This window comes from Arachis ipaensis, chromosome B1, assembly GCF_059453495.1.
Source record: "Arachis ipaensis isolate K30076 ecotype BB chromosome B1, ASM5945349v1, whole genome shotgun sequence".
Lineage (NCBI taxonomy): Eukaryota > Viridiplantae > Streptophyta > Magnoliopsida > Fabales > Fabaceae > Arachis > Arachis ipaensis.
This window is the reverse complement of record NC_142436.1, coordinates 145,744,613-145,764,000: the sequence shown is the minus strand read 5'-3', so window position 1 is coordinate 145,764,000 and position 19,388 is coordinate 145,744,613. Positions and strand designations below refer to the sequence as shown.

The 19,388-nt window shown below is 33.5% G+C and overlaps 1 protein-coding gene across 1 annotated transcript; it reads left to right on the top strand.

Moving 5' to 3' along the window:
- Positions 1–547: 547 nt before the first annotated feature.
- LOC148578766 (serine/threonine-protein phosphatase 7 long form homolog) lies at positions 548–1,806 on the top strand. Its single transcript, XM_088503190.1, has 3 exons — positions 548–1,134; positions 1,289–1,319; positions 1,417–1,806. Exons 1-3 carry the CDS (start codon positions 548–550, stop codon positions 1,804–1,806), a joined length of 1,008 nt encoding a protein of 335 aa, XP_088359316.1.
- Positions 1,807–19,388: the final 17,582 nt, after the last annotated feature.

Sequence of the window (19,388 nt, the reverse complement as noted above, 5' to 3'; positions counted from 1 at the left end):
TTAATAATTAAAATTTAATAAATTATTTTATTTATGATCAATAATAAATGAATTTTAATTCATTAAAATTTAGAGAATAACTTAGTAGTAACTAAACTTAGATTAGAAAATTGTAATGTTGTGTTATGAATAATAATAATAATAATAATAATAATAATAATAATAATAATAATAATAATAATAATAAAAAAAAAAAAATTAGTATGCTATTTTATGAGTAATAATAACAATAATAAATTAGTATGCTGTTTTAAGGTAATGAATATGATTGAAAGATTTTTGTATAACGGATTTATTGCGTATGCTTGGAATGCAATTATGCTGAAATTAGTTATAATGGTCATGTAACGATAATTGTGTTTTTGAGAATATAGTTATATTATACTGGGACTTATAGTGGAAATGTGATATTGTAGGGTTCAAGGATGTTACTGTGTGAACATTTAAAGCCGCAGGATTCATACAACCAAATTGTTGAGTCACACACTTACGCGAGACATGATTTTATTATGTTTCACAAATTGGATTTATTCCATGTCAGTCAGCAATGATTAATGCTCTGATTGAGAGATGGCGGCCTGAAACTCACACGTTTCACTTTCCAGTTGGTGAGTGTGCCGTGACCTTGGAGGATGTGGCGATGATTCTCGGTCTGCCGACAAATGGTCTTCCGGTAACAGAACCGACCATGAGTTGTTTTGAGGCATTGGAAGCCGAGTGCTTGCACCAATTTGGAGTTGCACCGAGGAAGACGGAATGTAGAGGGAGCTTTATAAAATTAACATGGTTTAGGGGTTTGAGAGATCGTATAGTGTTGAATAATGTTGAGCATATTCAGATGTATGTAAAGTGTCACATAATGTTGTTATTTGGGACAGTTATGTTTGGAGATAAGGCGAGTTCAGCTGTTCATTGGAAATTTTTACCTTTGCTCCGTAACTTTCATCAGATCATACAGTTTAGTTGGGGTTCGGCATGCCTGGCACACTTGTATAGATCATTGTGTAGGGCAACTCGTGTCGACTGCAAGAAGATGGATGGTCCGTTGGTACTCTTGCTCACTTGGGCTTGGATCCGGCTACCATTTCTAGCGCCTATTCCCGGCAATCCCCGAGTGTTTCCAATTGCAAACAGGTAAGTTTGATTAAAGTATGCATTGAAATGTATGATAGAAATTGTTTTATGTTTTTTTACAAGATTAGTTAACTAATGAATTGTCCGATGGCAGGTGGCGTAGCTGGGACCGTGAAAACTATGCCTACTGATATAATTCTCTTGCGCACTACAGGAGATTGTTGGATGATCTACAAGAAGGACGGGTATGTTGTAAAATACAAGTACCGTATGTAACTTGTATAGTAAATTAATTGTTGTGTAATCATCTGACTGGTTCGATGTGTCTAGTTTGTTTGGCAGGCATATGGCATTGGAAACATCGACCCAGACATGATTCCTTTAGACATCCATCATAATTCGGTTATCTGGAGTGACATAGTGCCACTTATATCTTTTGAATGCATCGAGTGGCATGCATCTGATAGAGTAAGGAGACAATTTGGATTGACACAGGGTGTTCCTAATCAACCAGAGAATCTAGGTGCATCACACGGCGAAGTTCTTACTGGGCCTAAGAATCAAGATTGGGCCAATACCCACTCTTCTTGGGTGATGAAGTGGACCAATCGGTATAGTCACACACTCTCTGATGACTTAGTGCATTTACATTATCCATTAGAAATTTACATGCATTGGTACCGAGCTGCATTTGGTGACCACTTGCAATTGTCGAACCTTGTATTCGAATAGAATCCAGAAGGTCCTCCAGCACCACCAGCGCCGGAACTGGAACCGGATCCGGTACCTCCACCACCACCGCCAGTAATACCGCCACACCAGGGGGGTTGAGTACTTTGTACCATATGTTCCTGAGACGCATCCGTCTGATTATTTTTCAGCGTCAGTCCCGGTACAGCAACAGTATTTGGGTGGTCCACATTTTGAGTATCCAGAGCAAACTTCATTCAGATGAAATGTAAAAGAAGGTAACTACTACTCTTCGGCTGGACCTGCACTTGGTCCAGCACTTTGGCGACATTTACTACGACTATGGCCATCGGCACCGCATTGCTTGCATCGCCTAGGGCGACGCAACATACGAGTGTCCATCTCATTCAAGAAGTGGGTCATCTTCGGACGACCTTTGGCCACACGTCTGAGGAACGGATTTCCAACAAATCGAGGTCCATGATAAGCAGGCCACGTTGCAGGATTTTTCAGTGGTCTAAACCTAGCCCTGTATACTCTTCGAACTTGGTCCATCTTGTATACATCATGAACGTACACTTTCTAGTCCAACCACTGATTTGCACAACAAGCAAACACATGTCGACACGGAATTCGGTCAACCTGAAATTCACCACAGTCGCAACGACGCTGGCGTAGGTCAACTGCATACTCAACCCCACTTGGCATCTCCCGTACCTCAAATACTTCATTTTCTCTATCAAAACAACTAACCTATATGTTACCCGATGCCCGTTGATTTGCATGCACCTTGGTGGTCACCATCTCAGAGAACACAAGTCCAGCATTTATTCGGGCTTCAGCTTCAGCTCTTTTCCTAGTGAACAACTCATTCAGTCTGTAAAATGTAGCCTTAACAAGCGCAGTCACCGGGAGATTGCGTGCACCCTTTAAGACGGAGTTGATTTACTCCACAAGATTGGTGGTCATATGACCCCATCGGTATCCACCATCAAATGCCAAAGCATACTGCTCACGTGGGATCCAATTAAGCCAGTTGGTGTAAGCCTCACCCCGTTCCTTTAATCGTTCATAGTGCATCTGGTACTCCCTGATTGTTCTCTAGTATCCTATGAAAAATATTCAGTCAACAATGAACACCATTCTATTTGATCGTACTGACAATAAATTCAAAGTTCATTGTATTTAAACTTACCAATATTGACTATGAGCTTCTGCAAGTAAGGTGTCAAGAAGTTGGATTCAATATGTCGGATACAAAACATATGGAATGCTCTAGGAGGAGACCAAGCCCCATTACTTCTCTCAATAGCTGACCTAATAGAATCGTGTCGATCAGAGATGAGTCCCACACCATCACGTGTCACCACATGTTGATGCAAGTTACTCAGGAAAAAGTACCATGCGTCAGAAGTCTCTCCCTCCACTATGGCGAATGCAATAGGCACGATGTTGTTATTACCATCTTGTGAGACTGCAACCAATAAACAACCCTTGTATTTTCCATACAAATGAGTCCCGTCCACCTGCACCACTGGCTTGCAGTGTCTGAAGGCCCTTATACAAGGGTAATAACTCCAGAAGATTCTATGCAGTACACGTATATCAGGAACCAAATCATCCCCCTGGTAAGCAGGCATTGTTTCGAAGTGAACCACTGCTGATGGCTCCTTGTGACACATGGCCTCAAACCATATGGGCAAAGCTTCATACGATGCCTCCCAACCTCCGAAAATTGATTCCACCGCCTGTTGCTTTGCTAACCAAGCCTTGCGATAACTGATGGTGTAGTTAAACTTTGACTGGACTTCAGCAATTACTGATTTTACCTTTATAGACGGGTCAGCCTCTACCAATGGCTTAATTGCTTCTGCAACTGTCTTCGACTCCAGCTTCGAATGGTCTTGAGAAATAGTAGACCTTGTACACGTGTGACTTCCGTTGTACCTCCTTATCTCCCAATAGTACTTCTTCTGCATTTTGGTAACCCTGATCAACCAGTCACAACCATTACCATATTCTGTACATTTGGCATAGAATGTCGTCGGTTCCGACTCATATACCCGATAGTCTACACCTTTCCGGATGGTATAATCTTTCATTGCCTTGATTACTGCCTCCCTTGAACTGAATTCCATCCCCACTGTGAACTCACCATCCGCCACAACAGGAAGCACTGCATACATCAAAAATAATAGGATTTATTGTGTACTTAGCAATAAATCATTTATTACAACTCAATTAATAAACACACTTTACCATGTAAGATCATAATAGTCTTCTTTGTCGCTATTCTATCTACGTAAAGAACATCTAAATATAACTCATAACAAAGAACTATTAATTAATAAAAAAACCAAATGCTATGCTCACAAATGACTATCCACATATCACATATATTACTTATCTGACATAATGATCTGCTACTTAAGAGTTTCATACAACTATCTAGCTTTACGCACCTGGATTCATATATTGCGGAAACTCCGGTGCGTGCATAGCCTCCAAATCCAACGACCGCATGAAAGAAGGCTCCTGAAACGGATGCGGGTTTGCTAGTGCATCTGCAACTACCGCCACATCTGCATTCATGTCGCCGCCAGCTTCATCTTCGTGTTCACCTGGACCAACGATCTCATAGTTACTTTCAAATTCATCCTCGCTTTCACTATTATAATCTTCCAACACAATGTTACGGTCCGCTTTAGATTGCTCAAACTCAACATACAACTCGATATAAGACATTCGGTGGCGATTTTCCATATACATTGAAAACATTTCATGCATACTCGCTTCATCCGTCACGTACTTGGTCTGAAATTGAACGAACCCACCAAACACAGATAAAGGATACCTGTACAAAATACATGATACTCTCCTAGATCTTTGAGAATCTATCTTCTCACAAATCACACCTTTCAATTCCTCAAACGACAACGTGAACAGAATAACAACATCTACTGGATTTTCACACACAAATTGAACTCCTTCATATGTTTGCAACAAAATCTGCCCATAACAATAAATCTTCAACACAACTCTATCATCAATATCAGTATACATACTTGCCTATTTTCACACTCATTTAAATTTTTTCTATAAGAATGACGGAAAGAATGACGGAGAAGAATAAAAGGAGAGGAGGAAGAACATCAGCTTAGACGGAGACCAGAGACGAAGAAATGAAGCTTCTGTGATGTTTTCTTCATTTTATTTAAGCAGTTACGGCAAATCGGACCCACCGACCGCGTTCCGCACAAATCGCTCGCTCCGATTGGTGCACTGTCGTATTAAAAAAAACATTTTTCATGCCCGAAATCGGTGGGACCGATTACTATGTTATAAAATAGGACTCCTACAAATCGGTGGGTCCGATTTGGTATCTCCATCTTACACAAATCGGTGGGACCGATTTGTGTTCTTCATCTCTCTTCCACAAATCGGTGGGACCGATTTGTGTTCCCTCTTCTCTCTCCTTGAAATCGGTTCCACCGATTTCTTCCCCCCTAATTTCTTAAAATAACGCCGTCATAACAGTGTAATTTCTCCCAAATGATCATAATGAAGCATTACTCAAAACACTAAATCATATTAAAAAAAATCAGCCCATATATATACTATTATTAATTTTTTTCATGGTATCTTACAAGTAGTTGCCAAATCAAAAATAAAGTTATGATCTAAACTCAATTTAAGAAAATTAATAAATTACTGTATATATAGAACAGAATTTAAGTCCGACAATTGACCCATTATAATAATTTTTTGCCCCACATTTTAAAAGAAAATTATGTGCAAAAAAATTATGTTATTAGATATTAATACAATGATAAAAAATATTGTATTATATAAATTTAAAACAAACAATAATACAAATAGCTAATTATCTAAAACTAAGTATAGTTTCTCAAATATAATTAAAATTATTAGTATTTAGTAATTTTTTATAGTTTTTTTATAATATATATAATTTATTTACTTTTTATTGTTTTATTTAATTTATTTTTTATATTACATATAATAATTGTTTTCGTTGAAAAAGCTTCTATTATAAATATTATAGAGTGTTAATTTTGTAATTAAATATTAAAAAATTATTTGAATATTTGTTTAATTGAAAAAGAGATATTATCTATCTATATTATAAAGAGATGGTGCTTATTTGATTTGAATTTTTGGTTTTTTCACAAGTTTTTTTTTTGTTTCTCCCACATAATTTTACTAAAAATACGAAATGCTACAAATTAATAATAAGCTACAAATTAAAAAATACGAAATGCTTGATAAGACACTAGTATTATTAATAATAAACGTATTATGTAATATTGTCAAAACATTGAAATGAAAAAAAAAATTTAATTAATATATTTTTAATGTATTAATTATATTTATTTTTTAAAATTTGACTAAATAACATACTCTAAGGTTTAGATATCTAAATATATTGTTGATTATTATTATTTTTTTTATATATTAATTAGGGTGTTTTATTGATTTGCGTTTTTATTTTCTGTTTTTATTTCGGTGTTTCTATTTTTTGGATTTTATAAAGAAAAAAATGAAAACAATAAAATTTTGTTTTTTGTTTTCACCTCCTGTTTTTAATTTTTCCTTCACAAAATTCAAAAAATAGAGAACACTGAAAATAAAAATAGAAAATGAAAACGCAAACCAAACGTACCTTTAACTTTTGGTACTTCTCGATACTTATTCAAATGGACGAGCAAATTGACTATTTAACCAAATTGGTTATATACAATCATCACTATAGCGTTAATTGAAAAGTGTTAAATTAATGAGAAACGATAGGAGAACAATGCATATAGTAAACAATACGAACAACGGATTAAAAAAGGAAGGTAAAATTAATTTTAAAATATAAAAAACCTATTTAAAAAAGTACTACCCCAACTAACTCTAATTTTACTCAGAAAAACTTTTCTTTCTCTCCCTAGCCGCACTTTCCATTTCTCACTAGCCATCGCCTAGCATCCTCTGTCACGTCGCACGGATTTCCCCTTGTGCCACCCCCACCGCCGTCGCACCATCACAGCCCCCAGCATCCTCCATTGCGCCACACGGATTCCTACTTGTGCCGCCCCCACCTCCGACGCGCCATCGCAGCTTCCTCCCCCGTGTGCTACAGCAACCATCGACCATGTAAGCGTAGCCACCATTTGTAACACCCTAACTTTCAGCACGTCATGATCGTACCAAAAGTGAGGCATTACTGACCTATTTTTCGTATTTAATATTTAATACTGAGCTTTTAGTTCGATTTCGCGTTTCAATTTAAAAAAAAAAGCCAAAAAGTTTTGTTTCTATTAATTAAAATCATATATCAAAGATCTCCAAGCAATACTAGTCACATAGTTAGTAAGAATAATAAATATCATACAAAAGAATTCAAATGAAACTTAGATACAACTCCTACCCCTCTGTATAAAATAAAATCTTAACTAACAAAGTCGAGGGAATTCTAGGAAAGTGACTCAACACATAAACTTAACTCAAATAAGACTAATAATCGCCCGCAACTTCAAACTGAGTCTTCGAACCTGTGTCACTGAAAGGGTGGAAGATTTTGGGGTGAGAACAAACCACGCGTTCTCAATAGGGAATGGGAATACCGTAAGAGTAATGAGATAAAATGCAAATAATTCACTTTACTCAGTAAAACTATATTTTTATCAAACCTTTTGAAAATAATTTTTACTATTACTTTATATAATTAATTACCTTCTTTAAATTTCTGAACTTAAGACAAATCTCAATCACAACCTTAGTTCTCAGTCACCTCAATACATAAACTAATAGCACAGGAAACAGATCAACACAAACAAATAGCAATAAGACAAACAGCACAATCACAGAGAGACAAGATAAGCAAACACAATCAAATGCAAATATGCAAATAATGATGATGCATGTCTAGTCCTATCGCAGGTAATGAGCTCATTTATCGGTTTCGACCTGCACCCGACGCAATCCGACTCACAAGTCAGATAAGGCATTGTAGCGGCATAACCTCTGCAAGTTTCTACTTCTTACAGGCGCTGATTCTCCAGTTGAAGTATGCCAAACATGACCTCTGCAAGTACTTACAGGCGCTGATTTTCCAGCTGAAGCATGTGCCACTTTCTCCTGAAAGTCATTCCATACACACGGGCATCCCTGCACAATCATTCACACATAAAGCCCACGGCCTCCAGTGAGCGTTACGTATTGCCGTCCTCACTGAGCCGTCTCTATTGTGTCAAGTGAGCGTTATGTATCGCCATCCTCACTAAACACTTGGCACTAAGGCCCAACAACACTCAATATCTTTTCAGTTACTGCTCTCTACTCTTCTATGGCAGAGGTCCCTTTACTTAATAAACCGGATTCAAGTTATTTTTATTTAAAACTAACACCTCTCTTTATAACCTTTCCAAACCTCCGAAATCACTTTACTTACAACAAGTTCTTCTTTCATACAAAAACCAGTTCTTTCTTAACCATGATTTTCCAACCCAACTTCAAAACAATTTCAGATTTAAACCTCTTTAAAAGAATCATTTATTAAATAACTCTCACCGCAGGATCTCGAGACTTTAGAGAGGACAACAATCAAACTCAAAACATAAAGTCTTTCTTAATAAATCAAACCCAAACGTAAATATTTTCTTAATAAATCAAAAGCCAAATAATACAATTTCTCAAGTCCAATCTTTTTCTAAATATTTCAAACAAATTCTTAAGTTTCATAATAAAATTTCGACAACATCTCCTCTAAAACTCGAACTTTGCCACCCTTTTCGGGTCCCAATCAAACCATTCTCAACTTCTTTTCAAACGTTTCCAAAATCAGAAATCATTTTCAAATATCAATTCAATACCAACAAATCAAATTGACTTTCCAACTCAACAATCAGAATTCTCAGCATTTCTAAACAATCAAGAAATCAAATACATATTCATCACATTCAGTCACAAATACAATTCAAAATTATCATTCAGTCATTCCAAACAATCATAAATTATTTGTAAATATCCACTAGACTTCCATGGCATTCATAAATTAAAACAGTTAATTTTAACATGAAATCCCCTACCTTTGTACGAAATCAGAATCAACAAAAATTTTGGAAAAACTTTTTGACCGAACTGCTGAAGAAGAAAACGTCAGAAGTCGTCTGTGCCTCCTAGAACTCCAATTGGCCGAACTCAAAAGAAAGAAGAGTTACGTCATTCTCAACTTCTACTAAACAAAAATAACGCCAACGTATAGAAGAAGAAGATACAAACAATTTTATTAAATTAGACTTTTTATTGGAATTACGAATTTAAAGAAATCAAAGCCAAAGAAATCAAAGAGCTTCGGTTCTCTCCCTTTCTCTCTCGGTCAATCCCTTTCTCTTATTCTTTCATATTGGATCGGTGATAAAGAAGCAAATGAAGTTAAAATGATGATGATTATTAAATAGAATAACATGTGTCATGCTTATACATATGTTTACATGCAAGCAACCTTTGGTTTTCATTATCTTTACTTCCTTAAGGCTTTCGGCTACTTCTTCTTTTTTTCTTTTTCTTTTAAACAAAATAATAATAATAATAATAATAATAATAATAATAATAATAATAATAATAATAAATTTTAAATTTAAAATATCATAAAATTTAATTTAATTACTTTTAGAAAAATAAATTTTTTAAATAAAATAATAAATCATAAACAACTCATTATTCAATTTTAAAAAATTTGGATTGTTATACTGTTCGTCATCTTCTCCCTTGCATCGTGCCGCGTGCCGCAGTAACCATTGACCATGCAAGCGAAGCCGCCGTGAGCCCTCTTTTTCCCTGTGTTGCACCGCGCATTTTGAACAAAGACGCCGTCGGTCCACTTCTGCATTCCACAGTCGTCACCGGAGGCAGCCATCACCCGCGGTGGTGTTTGTCTTTTCGTGAGTACCGCTGTCCCGTAAAATCCTCGCAGTTGCAACCATAGTTGATTCACGATTCTGTTCTCCTGCAATCGTGTTGTGTCTTTCCTTGGATCGCCGCCTTGCTGTTCACGACCCCAGGACGCCTTGAATTGTTGTTTATTTTACTAGGTATGCAGATGGATATTTTCATTTTAAAGTTGATGTTTATTTAATTTGGATTGGATTTAAGTAGATACAATGAAATTCGCTTGATGTTCATTTTACTAGGTACGTAAAAGACCAATGTTATATCTAAAATAAACATCCACTTTTCGAATGAACGAACCATCTGCATACATAGTCAAATGAACATTCGCATTAGTTGATAATAAACATCTAACAAATTGACCAAAATTCTTGCCGTGCATCATGCTTAAATAGCTTAACTCAAACCCAACTTCAATTCAAGAAAAAATAAACTAAATCTAATCTAATTTTTCTCCGTAGCTCCCAAACCACATAACAAAAGAAACTTATGGAGCATGTGCATGCAGAATCTAGCAACTAAAGCAAAAGACCAATGTTATAACTAAAATAAACATCCACTTTTCGAATGAATGAATAATCTGCATACATAGTAAAATGAACATTCGCTTTAGTTGATAATAAACATCTAACAAATTAACTAAAATTCCACCATGCACCATGTTTAAATAGCTTAACTCAAACCCAATTTCAATTCAAGAAAAATTAAACTAAATCTAATCCAATTTTTCTCCATAACTCCCAAACCACATAATAAAAGAAACCTATGAATTTAATTAGGTTGATTTAAGTACAACTAAAATAAGTTTCAACTAATTATTTAATTAACTCATAAAGCACATAGTAAATCAAGTAAAAGACCAATTACATAACCAAAACAAACATCCATTTATTGAAAGAAACGAACCATCCGTATACATAGTAAACTAACATCCGTCTTATTTCCAGCAAGTAAAGTAATCTAAAACCAGTCATATAAAGTGGTTTAAAAGATAAATAAGTATCCATTAGTTCAAAAAATTTAAGTAACATCTCATTCAAATAACGTACATACTACCAGAATCCTAGACTAACTAAACCAAAATTAGAAATATATAGTAATGAAAATAAAATAAAAAGGGATAAGTACTTTTTTCGTCCCCAAGGTCTGTGGTCAAAATCAATTTCGTCCCTAATCTTTTTTTATTATTAAAATCATCCTCAACATTACAAAACATTATAAAATCGTTCTTTTCTATTTTTTTGGACCAAATTACCCTTAACTATTAATAAAAATAATATTAAAAAAAATAAAACCCCACCCCACCCACACCCAGCATCTCTTCGTCTCTCCCCCCACCCCAAACCCACCCCCAATTTTCCTTCCTCCTACTCTCTCACCCTCCACCCCAGATCCCATCCCATCCCATCAGTATCATCAGTTCCCACCTTTCATCTTCTTCTTCTCATATCTTCTTTCTTCTTCATCTTCTTCTTCTTCTCATTCACAACAACAACCCTTTATCTTCTTCTTCATCTTCTTCGTCTTCACTTCCATGCGGTGCAGAGAAGATCAAGCCCGTTCACTGTCAGAGCGGCCATGGCCTAGGATGCAGATCTTCTGGAAGAGCCAACCAGTGTCGGAGCCAGATCCGTGGGTTATGAAGATGGTAGCGGTGGGTCCCTTCTCCTCTGCTTCTTCGCTCCCTCCGATTCCTCCCTCTGCACATGCTTCTCTTGCTTCATTCCCATCCATCACCTTCGCAGACTCGCTTTCGACACCAAGATTGAAACTTTGAGCCCTGACCCTCTGCCTTCTAGAGGCCGTGCGCTCCCACATCTCTGCCACTGCGAGGTCTACGGAATCTTCACATGCAACAACATCCTCTTCAACGACGCGCAAGATCACACGGGCCGTTGGCCGGATCAAGTTCGGGTCTGCAGAGAAAGCTCTTGTTTTCAGCGTCAAGCTCCATTACCCACAGCTGCGACAGTACCGGCGCCAGCAGCAGTAGGAGGAATTTTTTTATTTTTGTCACTTCCTTCCTATTTTCGTTCTTCCTTTTTTTATTTTTTTTATTTTTGAAGAACATAAAAATTTCTATTATTGCTGATTTTGATCTGAAGTTGTAGCTGATGATGATTGTTGAATTGTTAAATCTAAAGTTTCTGTTGATTTATTTTATGGTTGTTGTTGAATTGGCTGAATTGGCTGAAGGGGAAAGGTTTTTTGTTTAAGTTGAGAAGAAGAATTGGGGTTTGGGGAAGGGAGAATTTGAAGAGAGTAGCAGAAACGGGATGGAGAGAAAACAGGGAAGAGATATCGCGGGCAAGGGCAGGGTTGGAGTGTTTGTTTTTATTTTTGTAGTTGTTGTTGTTGCTGAATTGACTGAAAGGGGAGGGTGTTTTGTTTAAGTTTGAGAAGAAGAACTGGGGATTGGGAAATGGGAGAGTTCGAAGAGGAGTAGGAGGAAGGGATGGGGAGGGAACAGGGAACAGGGGGAGTTCGAAGAGGTAGGGGGTGGGTGGGAGTGGGGGTGTTTTTGTTTTTTGTTATTATTTTTTAATATTATATTTATTATTTGTTAAGGGTAATTTGGTCAAAAAAATAAAATTGATGTGGAGAAAGACGATTTTATAACGTTTTGTAACGTTGAGGATGATTTTAATAACAAAAAAAGATTAGGGACAAAATTGATTTTGACCCCAGATCTTGGGGACGAAAAAAGTACTTATCCCAAATAAAAACTAAGCAAATCAGCAATAGTCACAAGTTTTTTTTTTTTTTTTTCAGCTGAGTCCAATTATTCAAATATATAAATGGTCTCAGGAAGAAGAAAAATCAATTAATTCAACCCAAATCATACAACATCTATTTCGACACACTGTAACTATTACCTGAAACCTAATACATTGCATTAACATCCATTTAAAAAATAAAATCCTAACTATCAATTAACCTTTTTGTAGTCAACTGATGTTGTTGAAGAACCTGCGCGTTATTGTATCAATGATGTTGCTGCAGTTGGCAGTGACGACAGTATACCGGCACCTGTGGAAGGCGGCGGTGCAACTTGGATAAGTAGGGGTATCCATGAATCGGATCGTATCTGCAGTAAATATCCGCATCCGATCCAAAAATTGCGGATACGATCCGATCCGCAAATTGATCGGATCGGATCCGCACCCTTTGCGGATCGGATCGCGGATATCTGCTCTACATCTGCGTATCCGATCCGCGGATCCGCAGATCCGCACCATAATAATTAAAAAAAATAAATATATATATTTGGTATTATATTTACTTGTTTGTATGTTTTAGTTAGTAATTATTATTCATATATTGTATTATTTTATTTTTGTTATTCAGAAAGAGTTTGATTAAAAATATTTTAGGAATAAATAAGTTTAAAAGTATAAAAGAAATATTTTTATCGATTTTTTTTACATAGAAATATGATTAAAAAGAGAACGTTTAATTATGCGGATATATCCAATATCCGATCCGACACTAAAAAACGCGGATATCATATCCGATCCGATTCGATTCGCGGACACCCCTGTGAATAAGAGTGCGGCAACGTGTGCAGGAGCGTGTGAAAGAAGGAGAAGAAGTTCGGCAGCGATAAGGGTGTCTGGTAAGGGAGAGAACGACGCCAGTGAGGGTGGCTGGTGAGGGAAGCAACGATGGTGCTGAGGTTGGATGATGAGAGAGGAAGCGATACCGATGAGGGTGGCTGGTGAGGAAAATAGCGACGGTGTTGAGAGGGTTTGGGAGAGAATTGGTGCGGCGATTAATAGAGTAAGAAGTGAATGATTAAAATTTATGAAGTGAGAATAGAGTTTTTCGTTGAGTAATTGAGAATGGAGTGTTTTTTTTTTTTTTTTAAGTTTTGGCAGGTTAGTATTGTAGTCTATTATTTTATTATTTATATTGTTTACAATTTCTATTATCTACTTAGCAGAATTAATTATTAGTTAATTATTTGGATCTTGAAAGGAGAAGAACGATAATTAAGGAACTGAAATGAAAGGAGAGCTTGTTGGGGGGACCGTACCGGTTCCAAAAAATGAAGTCTGTTCTCTGTATGGTAGCATGCATATATAATTGAAGATAAAAGAAATTCAAACCTAATTTGACTAATTGCTATACCTATTAGCTATGACAACCACGAGCCATATGCATGCATGCCATGGTCCAGCATATATATGATCGCATATAATGTCAAACATCATCTCATGGACCTCCACACACAAATTAATTCTTACTATATATAACTATATATACACATATACACATTGGAAATTTGGCATATATATGATGAGCTGTCTTGCATTTATATTTATAAACTGATTAATCTATAATTAAGTCGTGGGTTTTAGCTGTTGAAATCAGTATTTTTTAATAAATTTTTTAAAAGAATAAATATAGAAAATTAGTTTTTTTATTAGTCAAGTTAATTTTTGGTTATTACATTATTTTTTAACTCTTTTTTTTTTTTGGAAGATTTAGGATTAGGATCTAAACTTTAAAATATAAAATTTAGAATAAAAAATTAATTTTAAAATTTGATTTACAAAAAAAAAAAAAAAACACTACAATTTGAACTATTTTTAAAAATCATAGGTGTGCTTAGATAACAATATAGTTGCATTTGGTGTGGGGTCATAAGTATACGTAGTTATTGGAAGGGCAAAACCGACCCATTAATATATGGAGAGAGTTTTACGCATTTGTCCAACGTAACAGCGATAAGGTGACTGCGTCAGTGGATAAGGTTACTGCAAAATAAAAGGACCACTTGGAATTCAAGAAATTGGAACTACTTGCATTTCTCTGTGTTATCGTAGGAGAAACTCTTATCGTAGGAGAAACTTTTAAATAAGTAATTGTTAATATTTTTTATTATTATTTGATTTGTATAAATATTAAATATTTTTAATAAATAAATTTTATTAATTTATGCGTATAAATTTTAAAAAATATTATGTATAAATTATATTTATTTATATATATAAATTTTAGAAAATAAATATAAATATAAATTATATATTTTTTATATAAAATTTTTGTAAATATAAATATAAATTATTATTAATTAAATTTTAATTAAAATAATAATATTTATTGATCATAAATTAATGTTGTTACTCTAATATTACTGCAATCAATCTAACCATGAGTGCTTGAAATAGTAATAATAAATATTAATTATTAATTCTAATAATAAATACCAAATCTATCCATGTAAGATAAAAATATAGTAAAGTTTTTTTTTTTTTTTTTTATCAAAGATAGAAGATTCGAATCCACGACCTCTTAATTGAGTATGGAAAGACTATGCTATTTGAGCTATTACTCGTTTGGCAAAAAAAAATGTAGTAAAGTTGATGATGAGTTTATTTGCAATGTTATAAACCCAAACTATTATCCGTTGACTGAAAGATAGGGTTTAAGCTAAGTTTAACTGTCGGACCGTATAAGTGGATCCCATATAATAATAATTTTTTTTAACATAGTCCAACAAATATTATATTATAATTACAATATGTATTTCGTATGGTTGTATATGAAATAATTAGTTCAGTTCCCAGTTGCATCATTCATTCATTTACACCCTTTCTTTTTTCTTCTTTTTTTTTTCAAAAGAAAAATTAATAAATTTGCATGCTGAATGATCCAGTTATCTTACAACTAAGGAATGAGATTGAGACCCCACGCTCTTCGTACTGTACATGCCCTTCCTCAGAATGCACATTTGCACTTTTGAGTTTTGAGTTTATCCACCATGGAGCTAGAAAACATACTTATAAAACAAGAGCTTGATTTTTATGTTTTTTTCTTAAATTTTGATATTTAGAAATCTTATTACCATAAAATATCGTTACACAAATAAAGTTAATTAATAAACTTTCACAACAATTAATAAAGACTTGTGTTTGTCAAACGTAACAAAAATGAAAATAACTACCCTTAGATTGTATTTGGGAAAAAAATAAAGATTGAAAAACTGCAATTAAAAAAAGTAGAAACTGAAATAGAGATTAAATTAAATTTTTATATTGTATTTGATACAAAATATATTAGACTGAGTTATGTTATTATGTTTAATTTAAGATAATTTAAAAAATTAAATAAAAATATTTTTAAAAAAATATTATTAAAATTTTTATTTTTATTTTAAAAAATTTTAATCTTTTATATTTTATTTTTTAAAAATATTTAAAAAATTAAAATTTTAATTTTAGTCTCTAATTTTCAAACACAATAACAAATTTAAATTTCTAAAACGTTATCATATACAATGAGATCTCTAAATGAGATTGGCCCGGTGCATGTAATTGGTGGAGGTGACGTGTTGAAGGATATGTTGGGCCCGGAATCCAAAGTGACACGTAATCATTTTATGGGCCTAGGCTCGACTAGTCCAACATTTTGAAGCCCAGCTAGGCCAACGCGCAAGAGTTGGGCCCCAGAGTAACGTACGTGCGGTCTAGTAGACGTCCTTTTCCAGGCAATGCAGCATAGCACCGCCCCTACTAACTCTACTTTCATCCAACACAACATACCACTTGTCCTCTTCTCTATCTTCCTCTTAATAATGCTTCCATATTTAATAATGGATGGATTGGAATAAATTTTCTTTAATTTAATTTGTTTCGTTTTATTTAATTTAATCTAATGATATCTCAATTGTTCAGATTTTGTTATTGTTCTTGAGGTAGATTTCCACTAGCTAAAATAAGGCAGATAATTCTAGAAAGTTATTGATGAATTTTTAGTTTAGCAAGATATATATACAATGAATTATGTATGTTATGCCAAACGTTTGGATTTTATATATTTACGAGTAAAATGATAAATAAATTTTTAAAAACAAATATTTTTAACAAATTAATTTTTTTTTTAAAATTAATAAATTTTTTTTATAAAAATAAATAATTTTTTTTTTATAAAAAAAAATATAAATATATTATTTCTAAAATAGTTTTTATATGAATAAGATAAAAAAATTAATTAATTTAAATTAATTTATTTATATTTATTATCATAAAAAATTTTGTTAATTTTTTTAGAAATTAATTTGTCCAAATCATACATTTTTAGGAGTTTATTCTGTTATTTATCATTTTATTCTATATTTATATATGACAGGTTGCTTTCGTAAGTAATCATAGCTTAGAAATCGTGAAGATCAGATTGGTGTCCGGAGCTTGATGCTATGCAATAATTGAACATGTAATACAGTGGAATTAATTTATTGACATATTCATACCGGGCATATATATTAATATAATACAATACCCTTAATGTGAAAATTTTTATCTCTCCGTGTTCCCACTAAATTAATTTGCATTCAATTATCCGTCACAATAAGTTGTACATGCACATACATATTGGAAGTTAGATATTATACAAAAATATTTAATAACAAAAAATATTAGTAAAAAATTATTAAAATTTATTATTTTTTATTTAATATATTCTACTATAAATAAAAATTAAATAAAATAAATTTAGACGGATTAATTAAGTTGATTATTTTTTGTTTTTTCAATATCATTACAAGAATTTAATAGATTAGCGACAAATTTTTGTGAGAAATTTTTTTGTCATTAATTCATTATTAACTAGCGAGAAATTAGCGACGCACTAACGACAAACTTAATGAACGGTCAAAAAATATCCGAACTTGAGAATAACGACTAATTAGTGAGAGATTTACGAGTAAATTTGTTTCTCGCAAATTGAGTTCTGTAGCTAAAATAAGAGCAGAAAATTTTTTTCGCTAATTTGTCACAAAATAATTAGCGAGTGACAATGTTGTAGCAAATCAGTCACTTGAGAGTTCAATCGAATAAAAGTAAAGTTGCGAGGGATATTATTGTCACAATTCTGTCACAAGTGTTTGATATACAATTAGCGAGAAACAATTCACACACTAGTTCGTCACTAAATAAACTTTGTGGGAAAAGGCTAATTAGTGAGGAACAATATTACTAACTAATCCGTCACAAAGACTTGAAATGAATTTTGCGATTGACAATTTCCTAGCTAATTTATCACCAAAGTTTTTATTTTTAGCGAGCAACTAGTTTCTCGCTAATTTGTCGCATAATATTGTAAAATTCAAAATTAGGGTAGCGACAGAAAACAGTCGTCGCTAACTCGTCGTAACGGATAAACATTCAGCTATAGAAGTGTTCCTTGCTAATTAGTCGCTAAAGTGAAAATATAGATATTGAGCGACTAGGACCTAAGTAGCGAGAAATTTGCGACCGTTTAACAACTGACACACTTCTTTCGCTGATTTCAAGTTGCTGATTAGCAGGCGAAATACATTTATCGCTAAGTTGTCGCAAGTTTAATTTAGCGAGAGACTTGCCAACTGCAATATTGTCGCAAAGCAAAAGCTATATCCTACCTATTTTGTAGCAAATTACTCGCAAATCTCGTTGGAAATCTGTCGCAGAGTTATAACAAATCCAATGCTAACTGAGAAAATGTTAGAAGTAATTGGTCGCAATTGAGTCACTAATCAAAAGTTTATTTAGTGAGGAATTAATGACTGCTTAATAAATGATAGAATTTCTTCACTTATTTTATGTTGCTACTAATTTGTGAGGAAAAATGTTAGTCCTTATTCTATCTTTATTCTATCCTTATTTTATGTTGCTTAATAACGAATGTTTTTTTTTTTTAAATAAGCTAGTATATATATATTATTTTGTGGACTCGACTTAAAATCTAACCAACCCCTAAAAAAAAGTACACACACTAAATAAAAATACCCATTCAACAATACTTTTTTTAAGCTACATTTAAAAAGCGTAGCCTATTTACACTTTTTTTTGTATTACCCTTTTATAAGAGAATAAAAATACAATTATGACATCATATTATTGAATATAATAATAATATTTTAACAGTAATCCTCTTTCTAATATGCATATGCATACACATACCTTAATTTTCTTCTATAATTTAGAGATTATTTTATAAAAATAATGTTATATATATAAATTTTTAGGAGCCAATAAAATTTATTATTTTTAAATAATATTTTTAATTATCAATTTAATTTTTTAGTTTAATAACTTAATTATATATTTATATTTTTAAATATTATGAACTTATTATTAGACAAAAATAATAATTTTTGTTAACTCTCTATTGGTCATGTGTGTGTATGGAGACGGGTCAAAAGAGTTGAAGTGGGAGGCTAACTAATTAAGAAAAGAGGAAAGGTCTCGTTGACAAGAAAGGAGATGGTTTCCTTCGTCATTATTCATGAGTTGACATGTGTGATGCCAACGTTTCATTTGTACGAATCAAACACACAATAATAATGATTCTGTGAGTGGTGCTTGCTCTTAAAATTCACAATACAAAGCTAACAAGGTAAACATGCATGTGGTGGTGGTCCTTTGAATTATTTGAACCCCCCCAGTCCCTAAATTAAATAAACCCCTATGTAAGTATTCTTCTCTTTTTTAATTAGCAAATAAGAATAGTCATGACTAAATGGTTCTTCAACACCAAAAACGTGACGCCTATCTATACAACTATGAGTCGTCTAATAAGGCAAACATATTAGTCCACCGACAAAGTTGCATCTTCAATTCTTCATAAAAGCTAAGGTTGTCCACTTTACTAAGCTTGGTTTTCTTTGTTACAGGCATAATTAG